Raw genomic sequence first — 25116 nt, 5'->3', positions numbered from 1 at the left:
GCACAATAAAGAGAATTACATGGATAAATATGTTAGGCAGCATTCCACATCAAAAATTCTGTTTTTATCATTTACCTACTCGAGGACCAGCATGAATTAAGCTTGGGGATGCTTGATACATCTCCAACGTATCTATAATTTTTCATTGTTCCATGCTATTATATTATCTGTTTTGGATGTCTTATATGCATTAATATGCTATTTTGTATGATTTTTGGGACTAACCTATTAACCTAGAGCCCAGTGTTAGTTTCTGTCGTGAAATTGTCACGGCAGATGTCCTTAGTGTCAGGACTTAGTTGTGAGGCCAACGCATCTATGCGGTAGCTTGAGAGGGGTTGGGCGGAATCGAGAGACACAATACAAGACAGGGATTTAGACAGCTTCGGGCCCCGGGAAACATCATCCGGTAATAACCCTACATGCTGTTTGAGGCTAGGTGTCATTATGATCATGAGTGAATCGCCGGCTCGGCCGGCTCTTTGTGTCTAGCCCTAAAGATTGTTTCTTGTTGCTTGTCCCTCTTTGGGGTGCCCTGCCCCTCCTTATATAAGTTAGAGGGGCGGGTTACATGTGGAGTCCTAGTAGGACTAGGACTAGTCTATCTTTTCTTACAAGTTGAATACAAGTCTGGGTCTTGCTTCCTCATAAAGGAAATATTCGTCATCCCTTTGTTCTTAAGCCGGCCCATCATAAACGTGAGCCAGCTCTCTGGGCCTTGGGCCTTGTCTTCTATCTGACCCGCCATCGGGGCCATCCATGAGTCGTCAGGCTCGTGAGTCGTCAGTCCTCCGGCGGGTCATCGGTGAAGCGCCAAGTCCGGCCGGGTCGCACCGCGGGGTATATCCCCGACATTAACCCCCAGTTTAATTTTGGATTTATCCATATTAAACTGATCCTGTAAAACAAACACAGGAACAAATTTGACAGGTTGTGCTCCGGGTTAAATATTCTTGTAAGCCGGCACCTGATCATCCTTAAGTCCTTGACATTTTCTCCTGGAAAATCCAAGTCAATAGGCCAGCTTCATAATCCATTTGCTGACATTGGCTCGATTTATGATTGCCAAAATTGCCGGGTTATAAATAAATGATGCCGGGTCATGATTGTTGCAGACACCGGGTTAATCTGGTCTGCTCCAAACCGAGAATTTGAAAAAAAAATTCTCTCTTATATGCATATCACCTGTAGCCCCCAAGTGCCGGGTTGTCATGCTTGCAGCAACCTGGGACTTGTAATTGCCTTATACTCATGAAAACTTCAACCAGTGTAGCCCCCAAGGACCGGGTCATTATGCAATAATGAGCAGGGACTTTGTAAATATGATCATGTAAACTTGACCAGCAACATGTAGCCCCCAAGGGCCGGGTCAGTAAGATATTACCGAGCTGGGACCTTGTATATGATTCATTGATAATAACAGCATATGATGTAATCTCCACCATGGGGCTTGAACCCACGTTCACAAGGTTAACAGCTTTGTACCCTACTAACTCAGTAGTGGGTCTTTCAATATAACGGATTAAGGCTTGGGTACCTTGAATTTTTGACAGGAGAAATTGGTAGCCCCCAAGGGCCGGCTCATTTAGAATGTGATGAGTCGGGTCTTCAATAAGTTGAGCAAAAATGACTTTGCATTAGTCCCCAAGTGCCATGGTGCATCCTGGCAGTGACATGGGACTTGCATATTTGATGTGATCTCAATTTAAATAATGTAGCACCCAAGTGTCGGGTCGTAAGCCTGTAGCGACTCGGGACTATTCTTTTCATTCTAGAATAAATCATATCCATTGATAAAATAATAGCCATTGCGCCAAAGCGACTTTGAATACCTCATCTGCTGATAAGTCAATCCGGAGTTTAAATACTTGGCGGCTCTTGGCCGATGGCGATTTAATACGCCTCCATTGTAAGCCGGAATTTGTACAACCCGGCGGCTTATAGCCTTTGAGAAAATCAAGAATTGATAACCCTTTTGAGACACCAATTTCAATCTATGATGATGGGCTTGAATTTAATCATTTATGTAAGTCATAGCTCTGTAAATCCTGCAGAATTTAAACAACATATGCCCTGGCGACTTAACATCAAAAACCAGGGCGGGTAACCACCCAAATGTAGTCTTATCCTGCACATAATTAGATCACAAGATCCCTTGACGATTTACCGCAGGGCGGGTCATAATATCTCACATATAACCATTGATGTGTAACAAGGAGTCACAGATAAGCCTGTTATGAATCATAACTTTGAAACATAACTATAATAATAATATTATACCTGTGATATTGAATTTTCACTGCCGGTTTATGTGACCTGTGTAGTAAGGGTGATAACCCGATCTTTAGAAATCAAGACTTCCAAATGTTTATGATTGTCATATGATGGCGACTTATCATCCAAAGTCAAACCGGGTTAAATAGCAACCACTCATATACACTTTAGATATGATCAAAAGAGCTTCAAATAAAATCCAAAAATTGTTTGCAAAAAGAGACTTCAAAAAATTTGAGGCTTCTGATTCGAATACGATCAGAAAACCGTCCCAAAGGGGTTAAGCTAAGATTCGAATACGATCATATAGCCCCCAGTGGCTTTGGCGTTGCCGATCAAGAGGGTACCGACATCTATGTTCTCTTTGGTTCGAATATGACCTATATTTGAACAGGAAGCCCCCAAATGACCTTGAGAGTTGTTTAACGACGCTGATTCAAATACGATCCACGTCGGTTCCCAAAAGGGGTTGAGCTATGATTCGAATACGATCAAGAAGCCCCCTAGTGAGCTCGGCAGTGTGCCGATCAAGAGGGTACCGACAGCTATGTTCTCTTTGGTTCGAATACGACCTATGTTTGAACAGGAAGCCTCCTAGTGATCATGAGAATATTTAACGACTCTGACTCGAATATGATCAGGGTCACACCTAAAGGGTTAAGCTAAATTCGAATACGATCAGCTCCCAATGGTCATTAAAGCAGGGTACCTATGTTTGGGTTGTGCTTTGTAACAGACTCTTTTTGGTCCCTTTAATTTTTCCTGAGAACTCGAACTTTTGCGAGAGATAAATTCTTTTTGAACCAGAAAAAACCGGATATTGAGAGTTTCAAAGCTTTGTGATAAACAAATTTACCTTGAACCGGATTTTGAACCGGATTTGAGAGCTTCAAAACTTTGTGGCAGATAAATTTCCCTTGAACCGGATTTTAAACCGGATATTTAAGAGCTTCAGTGCTTTGTGGGAGATGTCAAGTCTCTTGAGCCGGATCTAAACCGGAATCCTTCTTTTTAAGCCGGAAATTTTCTGACGGCCTTTAAACTTTTTACCGATATGGCGGTAGCCTCCGGGACCGGGTTATTTTTCCCTCCAATGACCCGGAGTTCTTGAATGCATTGAAACCGACCAATGCTGCCGAGTCATATCATTGTAGCCCCCAAGTCTCAAGACGACTCAAAGAGTTGGCTTGAGATTCTTCATATTTTGACCATAGCATAAGGTGTATATCCTTGGTGTTGATAGCGCGATGCGAATCCAGAGAAGGTTGAGGTGACTGCGGCGGGTTATAAATGATCCCGTATGAGCCGTGTCAGCAACTCGGCCAATGGTTCCTTTCAACTGGCTATTTGAAGTTAACTAAACTGTAGTGACGGCGACTTGTGCGCCTGCCCATTGAGCCATCCAGTGCAGACGGCGGATGATAATATAATAATTTGCCTCCAAATTGTTAGAAGAAAACCGGGCTACCCAAGCAGTGACTTGCTCATACTCAATAAATAGCTCATGCAGACAGGCGCGGCCCGGCGTATTGATGTAGACCAGGCCGCGAGAGACAGACGGTAAAGATGACCGCAACATCAGAGGCGGCGCAGACAGATGAGCCGGCCATGGCGTTGTAAGCCGGTGTGGACGGGCGAGTCAATCGCGCTATGTTAATGTAGCAGAAGCGGCGATTCGTGCACATATCCATCGAGCAGCACGGCACGGATAAGCGTTAGAGCAAAGATGATGTTGACGTGTGCTCCTTATGCAACATCGCTATAATGAATGACGGTGCGGTGAAGGCGTCGGTGGCTCAATGCGCGGTCATGGAGACGGCAACTGGCAGCCCAGGGCGCGGCAATTGTCCTGGTATTTTTTGTCCAATGAACAAGGATCCTGTAGTATTGTGCCAAGCTTCCACGTGGTTATAACACGGCAATTAGCTAGCCTTTAGCCTTTTGTTTCTTTCACGGTAGCCATCAATCACATGGTCGTGGCATTGAGCGACTGCAACAAATTCGTCAAGGCCCAGGCCGCCTTGGGACTTGGTCTTGATTCTTGAGCCCCCTCCTCTCCATTTTTTTTATGGATTATACCGTGACCGCCGAACGACGCGATCGCATAGCTGTGGCCGACGTGGACCCATTGTAGTGCGTGATTCCTTGCAGGACGGATCATCCGCGGCTACACATGGTAGAATTTTATTGAGGCCGCAGCCACACACGGTAGATACCAAGGGCAGGGCCGGCGGGTCAACTATGGCGGCTTTCTGTATGAGGTAGAGACGGCCCCGCGACGACTCAGCGGCGGCAGGGTGGCCCACCGGCAGATGCAGCATGACAAGGCAGCAGCTCGGTGCCGGCTTAAGACATTGGGCGGCTCGTGCCGCTGCGGGAAGCGGCGCGCGGAATCGGCTTACAGGTGCGGCGAACCTGCCATGGCGAACACCGTGGAATTGCAGCGGGCGCGGCGGCATCGAGCACAGCAACCGCAAGCGGCGGCTTGGAGTAGCGGCAAGGTTGGCCTGGCGCGGACGACGGCGGCTCAAGGCGGCGACTCAGGGCCGCGGGCGTGAGCTTACGTGAGAGCGGCTCGGAGGCGGAACGACGGTTCTTCAGAGGAGACGGGTCAAGGCCTATCAAGGCGGCTCGCACGGAGTCGTAGATGCAACGGCAGCTCGCAGCAGAACCCACTTGGAGCGAGGCGAGTTCTGCGCGTGTTCGTCGTGTATTTCACCCCAGGGCGGATGCTGGAGCAGCCTTCGTTTCCAGGCGTATATGCCGGCGGATTTTCCAGGCCACAGTGCTGCGTAAGTCGGCCTCAATCAGAAAATTGTGTCCCCTTCCTCAATATCACGTGGGAGTAGATGTATACGTTTCCTCTAGTATAATCTTTGGTGGTCATCGGAATCAAATCCGACTAGGCCTCGAATCAGACTTTGGTGCTCGTGCGTGTACTACTTCCAGTATTGGTAGTACTAGGCAGAACAACTTGGTGATTGACAGATCGCTCTGCCTAAAAAAAAAGTCTTCATGGTCTTGCCTTGCCCTAACGCGGCGTACGGCGGTTTACTCGGATCTCCTATCCAGCGAAGAAAGAACATAACCCCAGGTAGATCTCTGGTCGGACCGTACAGGCAGCGGCTGGGGACAGATCGTCCGGCGGCTCACACGATCGCCCTGTGCTGACTCTTTTCATCCGGTCAATCATGAGCTTCTCGATCCCTAGAAGAGCTCCCTTCAAGAACTCAATACCACCGTGCGCGGGTCCCATGATGGGCGTCAACTGTCGTGGAATTGTCACGGCAGATGTCCTTAGTGTCAGGACTTAGTTGCGAGGCCAACGCATCTATGCGGTAGCTTGAGAGGGGTTGGGCGGAATCGAGAGACACAATACAAGACAGGGATTTAGACGGCTTCGGGCCCCGGGAAACATCATCCGATAATAACCCTACATGCTGTTTGAGGCTAGATGTCATTATGATCATGAGTGAATCGCCGGCTCGGCCGGCTCTTTGTGTCTAGCCCTAAAGATTGTTTCTTGTTGCTTGTCCCTCTTTGGGGTGCCCTGCCCCTCCTTATATAAGTTAGAGGGACGGGTTACATGTGGAGTCCTAGTAGGACTAGGACTAGTCTATCTTTTCTTACAAGTTGAATACAAGTCTAGGTCTTGCTTCCTCATAGAGGAAATATTCGTCATCCCTTTGTTCTTAAGCCGGCCCATCATAAACGTGAGCCGGCTCTCTGGGCCTTGGGCCTTGTCTTTTATCTGACCCGCCATCGGGGCCATCCATGAGTCGTCAGGCTTGTGAGTCGTCAGTCCTCCGGCGGGTCATCGGTGAAGCGCCAAGTCCGGCCGGGTCGTACCGCGGGGTATATCCCCGAGATTAGCCCCCAGTTTAATTTTGGATTTATACCAAAAAAAACATCAAAAATATTACTTTACCGTTTATCATCTCTATCAAATCTCACTTTGCAAATAACCGTGAAGGGATTGACAACCCCTTATCGCGTTGGGTGCAAGTTGGTGTTCGTTTGTGCAGGTATTCGGTGACTTGAGTGTTGTCTCCTACTGGATTGATACCTTGGTTCTCAAAAGTTGAGGGAAATACTTACTCTACTTTGCTGCTTCACCCTTTCCTCTTCAAGGGAAAAACCAACGCAAGCTCATGAGGTAGCAGTCCCCTTGACGCACTCCCTTGGCACTTCGAAAGTAGGGTCCTGACTCATCATTATTAATAGCAACAGTCCCATTCATGAGTATTTGTTTAACTCAAAGACACCATTTATTATTAAAATCTCTAATTCTACGACAATGCGGCAAGAAATCCCAATTAACTTTATCGTAGGCCTTCTCAAAGTCCAACTTTAGGACAATACATACTTGTTTCTTAACATGTGCATGATGCATAATCTCATGGAGAGATATAGGATGCCATCAACAATATTTCTAACTTTAATAAAAGCATTTTGTTGGATACTAGAAAGCTTAGAGGCAAAAGGATCAACCCTGATATAGTATTAGTAATCAAGTTATACAATCACTTTAATAAGCAAAAAAAGTCAACAAACATATGCATAATATCTTTCTTAACTATATCATGGCCATGAGCTTTATATCCTCCATAGTAAACAGAGCATGCTTAACTTCTTCCTCATAAAAAGCTGTAGCAAGCTGATGTTGTCACTGTCATTAATACTCTCATCCCCATTCCACAAATCAGGTGAAATGGCAAACAAATTCCTAGGGGCAGGACCAAACAAGTCTCTATAACAGGTTGTGGCATGTTTAAGGATATTATTAGTCCCTTCCACAAGGGTCCATCACTGTATAGAGAATTCCATTGATGGTGCACTATGATACAGTATGTAGTTGTGGTAAACTGGTAATCACGGTACTTGAAGGTTTTGAAGTGTGAACCGAATATGGGATGCCATATCATTAGTGTGGAGAAATTCTACTCTGCTCAAGAGTTATTTTGCTGGCATGCTGTTGATGCTGCATTGCTGATAAACATAGGAGAAATCAAAAGGATTTTCTTTCCTTTTTTAAGATTAAAGCAATAATGCTGAGCTACTTCCTTCTTGGGCTAATGGGCGTGTGACCATAAATATTAGGAAAGGGCTCACATTGCTAGTTGGCCACAGGCCAGTTCTGCAACTCGCCCAGCTTTTGCTTGCTCCCATTTGTTTTTTCCCTTGCGCTAGCCTTCAAAATAAACCAGCTGCTGGCTAAAAAACCAACAACTGCTGACTTCTAATGGTTCACAGAAAAAAACTACTTTTTACAAAAGAAAGTATTTATTAATCATAAATTTTAATAGTTCACAAATTTAAAAATCTACTCAGATTTGAAAAAAATCTCATGAATTCGAATTTTGTTTTCACTAATTTGATTAAACATTCACTGATTTTAAAAGTTCACGTATTTGGAAAAGTTACATAAAGTTAAAAAAGTTTGTGAATTTGAATAAAGTTCATGATTTTAAGTAATATTTGCCAATTTAAAAAATAGGTCACGAATTATGGAAATAGAAATAAAAAAGGAAAAAATAATCGGCCAAAATGTAACGGAAGAAACTTCTGAAAAACCGGGCTGGAAGCTTCCCAAAACCAGACAGGCTAAGAAAACCAAGTCAGAAACTGCTTTAGAAATCCAATATACAAAATGTGCTGATGGCTGCGTACTTTGAAGCATTAATTAGGTTTGAATTGGCTCAAAAAAAATTGGGGCTGAAGACGCCAAGTAGGAAATGTTGCATGATTCCTATTAGCCGTTCAAGGCGCCAGTTACTTATATAACCGTATGCAACAGAACACAAACACACCCGTCGTGATAACTGGGCTGGCCTATATAACACGAATCGCTAATGTTTCTTTTAGCTCTCTGGCCGCTATGTCTAAAAAAAGATCTCTGGCCGCTTTAGGGAAGCTTCCCACTGATTGTTTGTTCTGCTTTTTCACTTTTTGCCTATTATTCCTATTTCTTTTTTGTTTTGCTTTATTTTTTTATTTAATTTGCCATAAACATTTTCCCACAATTTTAGAACTTTTTCTTTTTTTATTTTAGTTTTCAATTTTAAACTTTCATAAAAATCCACAATTCGTGAACCTTTTCATACCCAAGAAAATTTTAAAAGTCCATGAACTTTTTCCGGATTCAAAAACTCTTTTTATTCAAATTCATGAACTTTTTCCAAATCCATGTACTTTTTTAAAAATGTGAACTTTTATGAACTTTGTGAAATTTTCTGAATTCATGAACCTTTTTAAATTCGTAATTTTTTCAAATTCAGTTTTCAAAACTCAATGAACTTTTTCAAAACCATTAACATGCCTCGAATCCGTGATATTTTTTCAATTCATGAACATTCTCAAATCTGTGAAATTTTTCCAAATCGGTGAACCTTTTCCATGTCCAGGAACATTTTTCAAATTTGTTAGTTTTTTAAATAAATGTGTACATTTTTCAAAAGCGCGAACAATTTTTAAAATTTATGAATATTTTTTTGTATATTCACAAAAAACGAATTCATGATTTTTTGTAGAACTTTCCTTGAAAAGTGAATGGTCGACGGCTTGGTCAACGGTTTTGGGTGGTTGTTCGAGCGAGAGAAAATACAAGAACACAAGGAGGGATCGAGCGGGGGCAGCTCTGCTTGAGACCGGGCTGCAGCCCACGGCCGGCGGCGCATGAGCACTCTTTTCTCCAACCGGCGGTTGATACTTGCGCAGTAATACTCTAAGACGTTAGTCCATGATTTACCCGCCCAATAACGTGATTATGCAAAATATAAAACTTCATTTCGTAAATGCTTTGTTTGGCACACACTTATTGGTTTGCCAAAGTAAATATAGTATAGTTCTCTCTCAAAAAAAAGTAAACATAGTTTTATTTGGCACGTCAATAACATATGAGGCAATTGAGATGGTTTTTAGGAAAAACTGCTTAAATGGAAATGGGAGGAAAATGGCAAAACGGGAAGATGAAGGGGGGAAACGTGTGTAAAGTTTGACGAAGGACGAGCAGACAACATAACCTACCGTCTTTTTAAGTAGGAAAGAGAAAATTATATTCTATCATGCATGAGATAATACCTTGCATAGATCCATCATCCACCGTTGCATTACGATTTGTGTTGTGTTTTGATTTAGGCTGTTACATTAGATTGTTTTCTTATTTTAAAGTTTATCATGACATTGAATTGTGAACCAGCAAATCCAATCTAGCAAATGCATTGTTTTGTGTTGGTTCACTACTGGACGGTATGTCTCGGAGCTCAGCGTTTTGGTGCTCGGTCATCATGGGGCCCTTTGAATGTTTTTTCCACAATGATGTATGGATGTATACTACTCCCTTCATTCCTAAATATAAGTTCTTTTAGAGATTTCAATAAGGGACTACATACGGAGCAAAAGGGTGAGTCTACAATCTAAAATATGTCTATATACATCTGTATGTAGTTTGTATTGAAATCTCTAAAAACACTTATATTTAGAGATGGAGGGAGTACATGTGAAAATTTTCATCAGAAAATACATTGATCATGAGCTACGAAGAAAGTGAAAATCGTTGGTTTATATTGAAAAAATATATATAGTGAACAGTGCTAACTGTTTTCAGAATCACCTTTTTTGTGTATAGTTCGCGTGTCAATGCATTTCGTCTTGGAAATTTACACACATGCAGTATACATCCATATGATAGTGTGTATTTTTTTCAGGATTTTTGAAACACTGAACATTTTTCTTAAGAAAAAAAAAAGCTCCATGAAGCCCTTGCTAAAAAAGAACGATCCCCATGAAGCCCTTGCTAAAAAAGAACGATCTCCATGAAGCAAAGGCATTTCTGACAGATGAGAGTTAATTGCAGAGAAGTATCACATTTAGGGTAGGCGTGACGGATCAGTACCACTATTCGGTTTTTTTACACGTCAGTACCATGTTTGGCGCATTTTGTTACATATTGATCTAAACCGTGTATAAAGGTGTATTGACACTGTATCTGACCATTGGGGGCCGCTTGTCAGGGATGACGTGGCATGTTCTTTTTGCAAAAAACACCCACACTTTTTATTTAATCGCGCGTGGCCGAGCCTGCCAGGATTCGAAAGCAAGCTGGCGCGTAGTCTGTACGAGCGCGACGACCACTACGCCACTGCACTGTTGGCGTCAGGTTGAGGCAACCGTCGCTTGTACTATTATTACTCTGGACGTTCCGTTTTATTGTATAGTTTTTTTTCGGATTTCTTTTATGTTTTTGCAAATCGTGGGTATTCTTCACCCGTACGCAATGTGCGTATCGTATATTGAAAAACTTATACACATTATATGTTAAAAGTTCATCATATATACAAGTTTATATATAATAATCAGAACTTTGCGCTGAACATTGTAACATTCTGAATATTTCTTCGGGTGTATCTAATATTTTAGTAAGACGATGAATGTTATAATGCGAAAAAAGTTCATTGTGAGAATACATAAAAATGTTCATCGTATATTTAAATACGATCATTGTATTTTTTTCACTGTATAAAATTAGCACCTGAGATAGACAAAATGTTTTATTTAAAAATAATGAAGGAAGGAGGAAATACGACATAAAAGCTTGAAATACTAGATAATTAATATTGTGCGTGCAGAAATAAATAAGAAATTATATGTCAAACAAATTTTTGTTTTCTGCCGCTTCAGAAATTGTAATTCTTAATGAGGCGACTTGCACATCGCGAGGCTCTACAAAAATGTATACATGGACCAAGCTTTGCATATAGTGCATCTACCCACTGTGGATTGATTGAGTATATAATATTTTTTATGCAAATTTATATATATAAAGTACTCAGTCAACATGGAAATAGAACCTCTTGCAGTTAGAAAATACAGCTTGCTGTGAGTTTCTCTAAATTTTCTACCGACGTTTACAATGAAAAATCCAAAGCAAATGGAGAAGTAAAAGTACAGTTTTTAATAAACTGTACTTCATATCTTGTATTAATGATGGTAAAAAATGGAATAAACTATCTATGTTTCGCCATCAATTTTTAGAGAATGCGCCTTGCTACGGATAATAAAAAAAGAAAGAAAGAATAGCACCTGAAAAAGCGGAACGTATGACGTCATCATATAAAATATATTGCCTGCAGTTCAACAACGAAAATGCTCTAGCGTAGCGGTCGTCATGCGTCGACGGCGTTGGTCCCAGCTCGATTTCGAATCACAGCTCTCGCGCGCGTGATTTTTTTTCTGGCAGGTTCCTTTATTCGCTGTTAACCTCAAGCCATGCGTTTTCCTCAACAACAAAAAAAAACCTCAAGGCATGCATGCATAAGTTTGAATTGTAGCTTGAAAGCTGAAACTACGAACCGGTATCAAATATTTCATTTCAACCACTAAAAACACAATGATTTCTAGACTTTTAGTACAAACGAGCTCAACATGTTCTGTCACAATGCATCGCTGCGTTGCACCATCGATTATCCTCCCTACTAATTATCTGCCTTGACTTTGCTAGAAACCTTCGTCGCCGTTCGCGTCAGATCGCCATGATCCATCTCCTTTCTGAGCTTGCTGACCCTGTCGATGACCGCCTCCAACGTGACATCCACGGCGTCCCTGAGCGTCTCCAGCTTCGACCTCGGGTCCGCGTACACCAGCCGCGGTATCAGCCCGATCACCGTCTCCGTCATCCGCTCCGCCACCTCCTGCGGGATCCGCCGGAGCGTCTCCTCCACGCTGCTGGCGTTGCCGCTCCGCACGTCCTCCTCGGAGATGAACACGGAGTAGGAGTCGCGGTCGTCGGGGAGGTGCCACCTGTACTGCCTGTACGCGGAGTCCGGATGGAAGAACACCGGCACGCAGCCGGCGAGGATGGCGTCGAACGCCGACCGCCGTGTGTACGTGTCGCCCGGCGGCTGCAGGCAGAAGCGCGCCCCTTGGAAGACGCGCATGAAGGTGCTGGGCACGAGGCAGTTCTTCTCGCTCTTCCGGCACTGAACCAGGTTGCAGAAGCTGGAGGCGCCGCACTCCCGGATGAGGTGGTGCCGGATGGAGTTCGGATCGCCGGGACGCTCGCCGCCGGCGAAGGAGAAGAGGAACTCCCGCTTCATGCCTCGCATCCGCTGCTGCCACTGGAGGACGTCCGCGTCCTTGGCCGGGTGGAAGTAGGTCGGGTACGGCACGGCGAAGTCGAAGTCCGTCCACGGCACCTTCTCGACGAACAGCACCGTCATGTTCCACACCGCCGGCAAACGGAGCAGCTTGTTGCCCCACTCCGAGTCGCTGTCCGTCTGCCGCTGGTGGTCCCACGCCGTCCTCCCGGACATGAAGAAGTGGTCGCGCCCGCCCATGGCGCGCCACTCGGGCCGCCGCGTCAGCCAGTCGACGAGCTCGACCGCCGCGGCGTCCTTGGCCGTGGCGTTGTTGCTCCACAGGTTCCGCACGACGTCAAACCCAGCGTAGAACGGCACGAAGACGGCGGCGGCGCGGGAGGAGTCGTCGGTGAGGCAGTCGTACTGCCGGACGCGAGCGTGGAAGATGACGTCGAGGCCGAAGTGGTCGGTGGCGTACCACCCCTCGTCGGCGAACACGCCGTCCGCGTTTTCCAGGGGCGCGCCGAGGCCGCCGTTGACGAGGTACTGGCACATGTCGATCCACGGGTACCAGTGCTTGCAGTCGGCGAGGACGTCGGCGTTGAACTGCGGAGGCAGGTCGTGGACGTACAGGTACCGCCCGCGGCACGCGTCCTCCCCGGCGACGCCAACGTCACTGCTCCGGCGCACCTCGCCCCCGGCCGCGGAGGCGATCAGGAGCTTCTTGACCTGCTGCTCCTGGACGGATGGGAAGCGCGGCGGGGCGCCGTCCTCGCGGCCGGACGCGGGGGCGGCGGTGACGAGCGACTGGCGGGGCGCCCTGACGGGCGCCGCGCGGTGGCAGTAGACAATGAGGAGCCACGGCGTGGCGGACAGGATGGCGAGCAGGACGAGGCGGGGCAGCCAGCGGGCGCCCCCGCCGTGCGCGGCCGTCGTCTTCTCCATGGTCACCCACGAGTCACGCACGCACGCACGCTCGCTCTCGTATACGTGTCCCCGACGGAGTTGAGGTCTCGGAGTCCACTGTGACTAACTTAAGCGCGGGGAATCTCGAAATGGGAATTCATCCATGTGATTTGCGTATCGCTGGCCGGCATACGTGGTGATCTGAGAGCTCAGAGCTCTGACTTGAGAGATGCTCCGCATTAACCATGTCAATGATCGATCGACCGAATCTAGGCGCGAGGAAATGAAGGAGCCGGCCGGGGGGCTGCACGTGCACATGCATGGTGCATCAATAGAAATGAACATTAACTTCTCAAAAAAAAAATAGAAATGCACATTGGACGGGGGATCTAATCTGGGAGATGCATTACTGCCAACTTTCGACGATTCATTGGATCCTTGGGTGGAAAGTCTGCATCCTTGAGCGTGCATAATAGATTTTGAGCTAGTAGTAGTGGTTTGGATCCGAGTTTAGCATCTTCGAGGCCTGTACCAATACCAGTGTCTCCACCAGCAAGTAGAGTACGTAGAAGTGAGCATTGACCGGCATTGGCCTCCAGCGACACACGGTTCCCAGGGACCGCGCGCACATGGCGCTCCTCGCTCTGCACAACCGGAGTTGACACGGAGCTAGCTAGTAGTACGACTACTCTATTCTGTCTCGAGCTCGGGATCTCAGGACGATCGAGGGCGCCATCTACGGCACCGGCACGCACTGCTAGCGGCGACTGATTTCTTTGCTCGATCTTTGAGAGGGGCGTTGGATCCCTGCGCGTCACCCCCGTCCCTCCGGCTGCGTAACGTAGTACGGTGGAGGTGCGTGCAGTGCGTGCGTGCGATCTTTTCCCCCGACCGGACGGCAATGGTGTGTGCATGACTAGTGTGTTTGCTTGCCCCTGCAGCGATCGCGATCAGGAATGGGCTAATGGCATTTCTAACCGATCCCCTACCTATCTGGGGTAAGAGAAAGATAATTTTTCTTTTTCTTTTCTAACTGATATCCAGCCGATCCCCTGGAACGAATAACGGGCAAAAATATTATCCTCCGGCGTCTATTTCGCCCCTAAATTTACTCCGCCGCTATCGCTTCGAGGAAAAACTCTCGCCTCTTCTCCCGCCACGGCCTCTTTTGTCGGCGACTGCCCGCCGGCCCCGCCGCTACCTCGTCGCCCCCCTTGGCCCTCGCCGCCCTTCTGCCCGACGCCGAGCCCGTTCAGCCCTCATCGTCGCCGCCGTAAACGAGGTGAAACGCCGCCACTGTCGCCATAACTGATTCGTCGGATTGCTTCGTATTTTCTTCCTCTTTCGCGACGCCGCATCTGACCTTGCTTATGCGCCACTACAAGTCACTCGCACGCTTCGCCGCCCGCCGGTTTGGCTGAAACGACGACGGATGGTCGGTGCATCACCACCACACCGCAAAGTGTTCCACCGATTGCCTAGATGAGTTTGTTCGTTCATTTGTTTTTTAACCGAGCTGTATGGATTGAACCAAGCTGTTTGAATTGCAAATGAAGAGGTTGATGGAGATAGTCTTCGAGGACTCGTCGTCATCCAAAGAGGAAGAAGAAGACAAAGACTTCGAAACCGTTTAGGATGATTTTCAATGATGATATTCGGCGCCCTAGGAGAGGACCGCAATTTGGCCACATACACATTACCCGTGATAGAGTGGAGGGCCACGCCAAGATCATGAGAGACTACTTTGCTCCAAATCCAACCAATCCAGAGAAGTACTTTCGTCGGCACTTTCGGATGACAAAAGTCTTTTTCTCACCATTGCAAAAAGTTGTTGAGAAGTATGATGACTGGTCAAGCTTCGGAGCAAGTGGAGAGATAAGTGCAAGCCCTCTGATGAAGTGGGACATATGGGTGTTCGGCCCATGCATAAGCGGTAGTACCGCTGGGGTGAGCGATACTTCCGCTGGCACGGAAGTGACGGCTACGTAGTTCAACCTGAGTAAGTCAGGGGGACGGTAGTGCCGCCAGAGCGGTACTACCACGAGGTGTTGAACTGCAGCAGGTACCCGCGGTAGTAGAGGAGGGCAGGGCGGTAGTGCCGTCGGAGGCGGTACTACCGCCTTGAACTGCCGCTCGACTTCCGCCCATGGAATAGAACAGTCCAGAACGAGGAAAATAAGCGGTACTCCCCGCGGTACTAGCCAACGGTAGTTCCGATGGAGAGGTACTACCGTGGCTAGCAGCGGTACTTTCGCTTAGCCTGTGGGTGTCTAGTAAACCCGTGGTAGTTGAGATGCAGTTAGCCCAGTAGTACCGCAGGAGCGGTACTACCGTGGCGAACTGCCGCTCTACTACCGCCTGTTTACAGAACCCAAAAATTAGGCGGAAGTAGGAGCCGTACTGCACAGCGGCAGTACCGCCGGAGCGGTACTACCATTGTGCAAAGCGGTACTACCGCTTAGCTTGTTCTGACAAAGTTCAAACACAAAGGAGGGACAAGCTCAATTGTCGGGAAAGAGCGAGGGTGCAAGGATAAAGTGTACGTGTTAATTCCACCCAAACCTTTCCGAAGCAGACCCCCTCTTAATAGTACGGTGTTCCTACGACTCAAGTCCATCGAAAAAGAAACGCAAGAAAACACCGTCTTCATAAATATCCAGAGGGGTTCAAATCGTCTTGTGCCATAAGATAAATTATCTGAAATGCTCAATGCACACGAGTAGCCCGCAAATGCATTGTCATCAATCACCAAAACCACTAAGGGGGAAATATGCCCTAACACCTTGATACATTCCCCGCAGACGTTTGGTGCAGTTCTTTCATTGCCAATGCATGCAATCAATTGATCCGAGCATTCCTGGAAACCCCCTTGCCTCTCAATAGCCAACAGCTTCTTTGTATCCTGCTCATTTGGTTCTCTGAGATACTCAGGTCCAAACACCTCGACCATGATGCGGGCAAACTTGACAGTAATCTTCAAGCTCGTGCTCTCTCCCATCCTGACCATCTCACCAACGGCATCTGCAGCAGTAACAAGTGCAAGCATCATCAGAGCAGCCGTGCACTTCAGCTTGGCCGAGAAAGAGAGTTGGCCGCAACAATCCCTTCTGAGCTTGAAGTAGTCGTCGTGTGCCTCCACTCCCTCCACAATGCGCAAAAACAATGATTTCCGCATGTGGAAACGACGACGAAACCATTGATCATCCAGGAAAGCAAGTTTTGGAGCAAAGTTGTCCTTGTGCAGTAGCTTTGCTCCGGACACCCTGTCTCGGTTGATCACTCTTCTCCCTTTGATTGAGCCCTTGAAGTTGAGAATATGCTTCACTTGCCGGTCCATTTCCTCTTGCATGCTCATGAGCATGATTATGTCCACTTCTTCGTCCGAATCTGACGAATCGAAGAACTCATCTTGAATCATTTGGTCAAGATCCGCCGTTCCATACTCCTCGTCCGACGAAGCATCGGAATCCATCGTTTTATCTAACAAACTCACAAAAAATCCGGCCGAACAATGTGTCGAACACATCAAGCGCAAGGCGGAGCCGGAGAGTTATCGGACGTACCACGGTGGCGTACGGGCCGGCGACGACGTCCTCCGCGGCGAGGACGGGAGGGCCCTTCCGGAGCTTGCGGCGGAGAGCCTGGGAACAGCTGCGGAGCGGGCGCGGCGGCGGCGCGCGAGACGGACGGCGCAGAGGAGGAAGAAGAGAGGAGATAGGAAATCGATCTGGCTGGTCTTCGGGGTGGATTTGGTGCAATTTGGGGTGAGGTTGGGCTGTCGGGTCCGACATGGCGGGTGTGCCCGGACGTCCGCATATCCGCCCCATATTTGAGAGGCCCGTCTGGGTCAAAAAATTGTGATCGGACAGTAACCAGGTTGTCAGTCAGGGCGTATGAAATGGGTTTGAGAGGTCCGGCTGTATACGCTCTGGACGACAAAAACTTAAAATATTTGTAAGTTGCCTTAGAACCAGCACCAGCACCGTGCTCCGCGTCGCCCCGTCCTCCTTAAGCCGTCACCTCCGACGATGAACTGTCGCCCTCGGCCATCCCCTGCCGCTTCTCCAGCTCCGGTGAGTCCCGTCCGAACGAGTGAACCTCGGACTCCCCTCTACAGACAACACCGCATCCACGCCGTCCTCGACCCCAGGTAACTCCTGGCTCGGGAAAATCGATTGTCCGGAGTTGTAAATTCAGTCAATTTACCAATAACAAACGCTGAAAAAATAATTAGTTGATGAAATCAGTTCAGTCAGTCTGAGATTCACAGGGCTGTACCTGAAGCTTCTGAAACAACGAATCCATCAGTTTAGTCTCAGACACATCTCAAGTATATGAAGATCAATCTCAAGTATGAAGATCACACCACGATGCTTCTTCTGGCACTGTTATAATCAATCACTGTAGATGACAAATTAGAAGATGTATGTATAATAAATTGAGTGGCACATACCACAAATTATAATATCGACTTGATCTACATTCTGTCAATGGATTATGCATCTATTTTGGTTGGTACTACGAGTAACTTATTTTCGCCGGAACCCAAACATCTCCATGGCGTGACTGAACGACGACTCGTCCGCGGCCGCCTCGGCCCGGGCCCTGGCCACTTTGTCGATGATCCCCTCGACGGCGATGTCGAAGGCGTCCTTCACCGTCTCCAGCTTCGACCTTGGGTCCGCGTACACCAGCCTGGGTATCATCTTGATCACTTCGTCCCGCATCCGCTCCACCGTCTCCGGCGGGATGGCCCGGAGCACGGCCTCGATGCTCACGTTCCGCGACCGCACGTCGTCCTCCGGGATGAACACCGAGTACGTTTCGTGGTGCACCGGGAGGTGCCACCAGTACTGCAGATACGCCGACACCGGGTGGAAGAACACCGGGATGCAGCCGGCCACCATGGAGTCGAACGCCGACCGCCGCGTGTACGAGTCGCCGGGGGGCTGCAGGCAGAAGGTGGCCCTCTGGAACAGCCGCATGATGTTGCCGGGGGTGTGGCACTGGCTGGTGCCGAACCCGCAGCCCAGCAGGCGGCACACGTCGGAGGCCTCGCACTGCGCGATGATCTGCTGCCGGATGTTGTACGGGTTGTCCGGCCGCGGCGCGCCGACGAACGCTATCAGCGACCGGCGCTCCAGACCGCGCACCCTGTCCTGCCACCGGCGCACGTCGGCGTCGGACCTCGGGTGGAAGTAGGTCGGGTACGGCACGGCGTACTCCCGGCTATGCGGCACGCGTGACACCTCCAGCACCAGCACCGACATCTCCCGCCCGCCCGGCATGTTGAGCAGGTCGGTGCCCCAGCTCGGGTTCATGTTGTTGCTCCGCCGGAAGTCAAACCCCGTCCTGCCGGCGACGAGGAAGTGGTCTCGCCCGCCCATGCGCGCCCACTCCGGCCGGCGCATGAGCCAGTCCGTGAGCTCGACGGACGCGGCGTCCCTGGTGGCGTTGTCGTAGCCCCAGTGGTAGCGGACGAAGTCGAAGCCGGCGTAGAAGGGGACGAAGACGGCGTTGGCGAGGGCGGAGTGGGTGGTCAGGCACTCGTACTGCCGCATCCGGTTGTGGAAGATGGCGTCGAGCGCGAACTGGTGGGTGCCGTACCAGCCGTTCTCGCCGGTGAAGTCCCCGTCGAGCGGGTCGGCGAGCGCGCGGCCCAGGCCGGCGTTGCTGATGAAACCGCACATGTCGGGCCAGCGGTACTGGTCGCTGGTGTTCTGGCAGCCCCGGAGGATGTCGGCGTTGAAGCGCGGCGGCAGGTCGTGCACGTAGACGTACCGCCCCCGGCACGGGTCGGCGCTGGCGCCGTCCAGCACCGTCGCCCTCCTCGCCCCGGCGCTGAGCACGGTGAAATGGTAGTAGAGGAAGGACGCCCACATGACGGTCGCGAGGACGAAGACGAGCCGCAGCGACTGGAACGCGGCGCTCGCCTGCGTGCTGCTCCTCTTGTCCGGGCCCTTCATCACCCCGTGCTCCCGGCGCGGCCGGCCGCCGCCGCCCTTGTGCGCGGATCTGATCAGCTGGCAAAATCATCCGCGAATCAGCCGAAAAGAAGAAAAATGGCTAAGCAAACACGCACCCCCAGCAGAAGCGAAGGAGCGCAAGCAAGGCATCTACGTACGAGGAGGAAAAAAGGTAAGCGGCATACTGACATTGGATACAAGCTCACCAGTCGTACGACAGAGCTTGCGACGCCAAGTTGCATGCCGCGGCGCACAACATATATATAGTACTCCAGAAATGGCAAGCAGATCGATCGAGAGGAGGAAGACGAAGATTAGTAGTATAGATTATATTTATAAACCTAATAATGTTGTAGATCGACGTCGCCGGGAAGTTGCGGCGATGAACGAGCGACGAGCCGCCGGGAGTGGCGGTAGGGAGGAGTAGACTTCACGCACGGTGGAGTTCGTGGGGGGTTAATTGACTGGGACTTTGAGTGGTAGCCTGGTGGTGCTAGTGGTTGTTTTACCGCTAACCACTGTCTCTGGCGATCTATACTACTCCTAGTTGATGGTGTTTTCTACTACCAGTGCAAATTAATGCGCGCGGTTCGGCGTGCAGCGTTGACACTTGACACTGGACAGTGGGAATTTTAGTACTAGCGCGCACATTAATTACATGCTTGCTTGTTTAACCATTGCTGTACTGGCCCAAGGAAAAAATTTGCTTCCTCCACATGCAAAGAAAGAGAGAGAGAAGAGAGAAATGATGAAATTTGGATCGAGCGTCGGTTGAACACTCGTACTAGTACTGTACTACTCCTACTTCAGGAAAAGGGAGGCGCGGTGTGCATTTGGTCAACAGAAACTTGGTGATTAATCAAAGTAAACGCTAATTAATCTCCAAGTTTGTATACAACTACTGAATTGATAATTAACAGTGCTCTGGCAGATCTTGCACCGACGGATCCCATCGTCGATCCATACTCCTGGTTACGTCCATGGCTGGACGGTTGGTGTCCATGATCGACCACATCCAACGCATATGAACTCTGACCAATCGGCGCCGGCTACTGGTTTTTCTTCTTCCTTCAGATCGAGCGTCGGTTGCTGGTTAGTTTAAGATGAGACGGAGGCACCTGTCGTTCATTCCTAAGCTCTGTTCACAATGCAGAGTTTTCAGATTCATATGTGATTCCTTGTTGGTTGCATCGATCAGGAATAACTAGGGTCTGTTCGGATCTTTTCTAGAGCTTCTAACTCCACGAACTCCGCAGTTGAATGGTTTGGCTCCAAGAAGCTGGATTCTAGCCCGAGTGCAGTGCAAAAACCTGAAGCGATGTCGGCCCAGCTCCACTGAAAAGAAAATTTGGTACCATTGAGAGAGTCCCCTAGGGCCTGCTTGGAATACATGTGCTTTTTCAAGCGTTCTCTAGTATCATGCACACACAAAATTCAATTAACCTAACTAGGGTCTAAACTGTAAATTTGCAACACCGAAACTTTCTTGGTCTGGAAATATGTAAAATTGGTTTGCAAAGTTATGTCAACAGGGATACTCACTCACAAACACCTTACTTAAATGTACAATTCTCTACAAAAAGGCAAATTAGAAATTATGTGGCCGGTGTAGTTTTTCACTTCCGTGACCAGTGTAGATTTTCAAATTGAGTGGACATGTTGAACCAGAATTCTGCACCACCCAAGTAGTTTCTCTAGCCATCATAACTGAAGTTCTATGTTTGGCTTGGATGACGCCTTACCGAGATACAACATTTCTTTGGGAAATGACATATTTGTTGATTACAAGCCGCATGCATCGGTTTTGCCAATATTCAAGATCCACGGCCTTTGGTGTCAACATTGTGTAAATGCATGTCTTAAGTGAGATGCATATGTGTACACGTTGCGTTGAGTGTTCAAAGAAAATCATGGCCTTAGATTTTTGACTTTTTGCTCGGTAAGATCTCGCATGGATAAATAAAGTAATAAAAAGGCTTCGTCTGGTCCATAGGCAACACTTCTTACTTTAGACATTGGATTTAGATCCAACGCTCGCTCTCCCTCAACTTCTAGTCGAATATGTTTTCCTTCCGCTAGCACTAGTGCAATCACCATCATCCCCATGGAAGGACATATAAGGTGGGTGCGCCAGCAATAGTACCAATAATGATCAATTGCCAGGGTCAGCCCTCTCTTCCATCCCACTAAGATAGGGCGGTCACAATCGTGCTTCTTTCCTGTTAATGAATCGACCACTCTAAATCCCTCCTCTCCCATTGGGGAAATATTTGGTGCACCAGTGCTTGTGGTGCTACTGGTGCACTAAACTCATGTTGCACATTTTAAAATGTTTAAAACTTTCTGAAAAAATTATCACATTCACACAACATTAATGTAGGTCGTCACGAAATTTCAATTCAAATTCGAAACATAGCTCGGAAAACAAATGTGACAAATCAACACTATATAGTACATAATATAGGTTGGGCTGTACATTTGGCCCATTATCACATTGATATCAAGTTTTTCATTTTTTGTATTTCAAGAAAATTTTCAAATTTTGACACCAAATTTTATGACAACATACACTGATATTGTGTCAATGTGCTTGATTTTTTTCCAGATTTTAACAAATGATCTATGGCATCCAGTGCATCAGTAGTACCACAAGTGTGGTGCACCAAATACATTCCCCTCCCACATCTCCCTAGAACCTGAACCGCTTTGATGAACTGTCCCCACTTTGTGTTTGCCTTGTAGGACTTGTGAGCTTGAAGTTGTTGGGAACTTGAAAAAATTGAGACTCTATTGGCAACTTGGCTGATTTTTCCAAGTTAATCACTTTTTTAATTTTTGTTGTTGGGGGTTAATCACCTTTTCTTATCAGCACGAAACATAGGTATAAGCAAAAAAGAAACAAAAACAAAAGGAGATGTCATACTAAGGTAGAATCAATTAGGGACATTAGTATTACCCTAGAGGAACAAGAAAATGAACAAATAAACTTAAATCAAATGATTATAAAAATGTGCACACATATTGTATTGAATTTAAATTACTCCATAATATAAAAGAGAAAACATATAGAGTGTGATTTATCAACAACTTGACATTCATACATCCTATCATATATATACTTAAGAAAGTGATCCCCCACTAGTTATTTATCTTAACATACAAGCTTGTCACCTCATCATACAACCACGAATGGGATAAGGTACACCTTAATATGCAATCCTGCATGAGAAAAAAATCCACCACAACATTCAACCATGCAAGGAAAAATATTTTCCATTCAATTGTTCTACTTATATTCAATAAATATTTTCTAACTATACAAAATCAAATATAATAAGTCCTATTTATTTTAAATTTTAGTTCTCATGTTATCAAACCAAAAACTAATTCCCATAACAACGTAGAGGGTACCTTCTAGCATTGCATAAAACTTGCATGCAACATCAATGTTGCACTCAATGTTCAAACAACAAACCAGTAGTGGTGTAGTTAATCAACTCTAGGCAAGTTTTCTTTTAGAAATTTGATTTTTTCACAATTTTAAAAGGAAATAAAAACAGAAAAGGGGAAAAGATAAAGAAAACAGGAAATGAAACATAAAACAAAAAAGGGAAGGCAATAAATAAAGAAAAACAAGCCGAACAAAACACATAGAAAACCGGCTAAGGAGCATCTTTATATGGGTTGGCCTGTTAGAAATGGGCATGACTGCTATTTGCCAATAACGAAGAAACGGGTGCAAGAGACCTCCTAATCGGCGAAATCACTAATTGAGGAGTACTCCTCGCAAAGATCACTCCCACCTTTCCAGGTTGTGACAAGTGGCGCGTTGTATGTACGCCACTTGTGGCAACCTGGGAGTTTTCCCTTTTTCGTAGACCCGTTTATTCAAAATGTTTTATCTCTTAAATCGTGCGTCCAAATCTCGAACCGTATTCACCGTTAGATTCCTCGCGTTGAGATCATCAAAACTAGATCTCATGTTGATAGGTTTGACGAACTATATTTTCACGAGAAAAACCGGACAAAAAAACCATACCGGGAGCACGTTTTTCCGTTTCCGAAAGAGGCACGACCTTGCCTCTCACGAAATCACAACCGTGGCTCTCGCTAAAGGAAAAAACAGAAAATGGTTTTTTTGTTTCCGAGAAGGCACGCCCGTGCCTCTTGCAAAAGCATAACCATGCCTCTCGCGGAAGCAAAACCGTGCCTCTCGCGGAAGAGAAAAAACAGAAAACGCATTTTTTCCGTTTCCGAGAGACACAGTCGTGCCTCTCACGAAAGCAAAACCGTGCCTCTCGCGGAAGCAAAACCGGGCCTCTCGTGGAAGAAAAAAATGTAAAGCGAGTTTTTTTTTCGTTTCCGAGAGTCATGGTCGTGCCTCTCGCGAAAGCAAAACCGTGTCTCTGACAGGAAAAAAAAACAGAAAACGCGTTTTTTTCGTTTTCGTGAGGCATGGTTGTGCCTCTCGCAAGAGTAAAACTGTGCCCCTCGCGGAATAAAAAAAGGAAAACACGTTTTTTCGCGCAAAAATATTTTTTTTCGGAAATTTCTTTTGGGTCCAAAAGCTAAGGAAGACCGGTGGAAAACCAAAACGTTGAAAAAACCCAAAAACACCGTTTAAAAATTAAAAAAAATCCGAAGGGTTTGCCTAGAGTGCGACACGTGGCGGGCAGCTGAGAGCGCGTCAAGTGGCGCTGATCGTTGTGAGGCTCCCAAGGAGCGCTCGTCAACTAGTTGCTCTCCCTAATCGGCGACTGTTATCTTGGTTAGTTCTGACGTCCACGCGCCCATGGGCCGGCCCATTCACATGGCGACCCGGTCGCTTCGCTAAGACGCATTGGGTTCGCTCGGACAACTATGTCTCTTGAAAAAAATTTGAGAAATATTACGAATTCAAAAAGTTCATAGAATTCAGAATTTCACGAATTCCGAACAAAAAATTACGATGTTGAAAAACAGTTAATGGATTTCGGGAAAGAAATCAACATTTTAAAAATAATCGTCGATTTTGAAAAAAAAATCTCAATTTTTAAAAAGTGCGTACTTTGAAAAAAGTTCGCAAGAATGAAAAATCCCGTTTAAAAAATCATAATGTTTTAAATATCTGTATTTGATTTTTTCAAGAATTTGAGAAAACAATCACGGATTTGAATAAAAAATCACCTAAATTTAAAATAAAAACAATTTGAAAAGAGTTCATGGATTTGAGAAATTTTATAAAAGTGAAAACAAACATGAAAAAAAAGAAAAAAAAAGGAAAACAAACCAAGAAAACCCGAAAAACACATGCTGGGCAAAACTAGAAGAAAAACCACCCAGCAAAAACCGTGAATACAATCATTGAAACGGTTCCAAAAAAACCGATTAACAAAAACCTAGATTGTCGGGTGGTAGGTGCGACATATGCCAACGGGTGGCTTATCATTGTGGGAGCCAGTAAAACATCGCCGGTGGCTGGAAACGGGATGAGGCGAAGACATGCACGCCGGCGGATCTTACCCAGGTTCGGGGCTCTCCGTGGAGATAACACCCCTAGTCCTGCTCTGCGGAGTCTCCGCATGATCACTAGATCAATACAAGTAGCTACAAGTGCTCCTTAAGCTGTTTGGCTAGAGGAAGAAGAAGGGCAAGGCTAGCTCTCCTTTTCTCTCTATGTGGTGTGTGGAATTCTATGAGATCAACCCTTTGCATGGGTGTCCCGGGGGGTTTATATAGGCCTACCCCCCAGGGGTACAATGGTAATCCGGCTGGGCGCGGGTCCCAGCCGTCAGTGTCTATGCTCGCCGGCTTCTCCGCCGGTCATTGGGGCCCACCGACTGGTGGGTCCCGCCGGCTGCCGGCCTCTTGGCCGGCAGGCCGGCCCCACTGCTTGGGGGCTTTGTCGGCGGCTG

The 25116-nt window shown here is 47.0% G+C and overlaps 2 protein-coding genes across 2 annotated transcripts; both read right to left on the bottom strand.

Annotated features, from left to right (window-relative positions):
- Window positions 1–11630: 11630 nt before the first annotated feature.
- Window positions 11631–13425, bottom strand: LOC123100393 (xyloglucan galactosyltransferase KATAMARI1 homolog). The gene has a single exon (XM_044522330.1). The coding sequence runs from the start codon at window positions 13293–13295 to the stop codon at window positions 11748–11750; it is 1548 nt and encodes a 515-aa protein (XP_044378265.1). The 5' UTR covers window positions 13296–13425; the 3' UTR covers window positions 11631–11747.
- A 4246-nt stretch (window positions 13426–17671) lies between these two features.
- Window positions 17672–20204, bottom strand: LOC123097091 (xyloglucan galactosyltransferase KATAMARI1 homolog). The gene is made up of 2 exons (XM_044518857.1): window positions 20199–20204; window positions 17672–19279 (listed from the first exon to the last, which is right to left on the bottom strand). Exons 1-2 carry the CDS (start codon window positions 20202–20204, stop codon window positions 17786–17788), a joined length of 1500 nt encoding a protein of 499 aa, XP_044374792.1. The 3' UTR covers window positions 17672–17785.
- Between the last annotated feature and the right edge of the window lie 4912 nt (window positions 20205–25116).

This window comes from Triticum aestivum, chromosome 4D (genome assembly GCF_018294505.1).
Source record: "Triticum aestivum cultivar Chinese Spring chromosome 4D, IWGSC CS RefSeq v2.1, whole genome shotgun sequence".
NCBI classification, from domain to species: domain Eukaryota; kingdom Viridiplantae; phylum Streptophyta; class Magnoliopsida; order Poales; family Poaceae; genus Triticum; species Triticum aestivum.
This window is presented reverse-complemented; position numbering and strand designations above follow the sequence as displayed.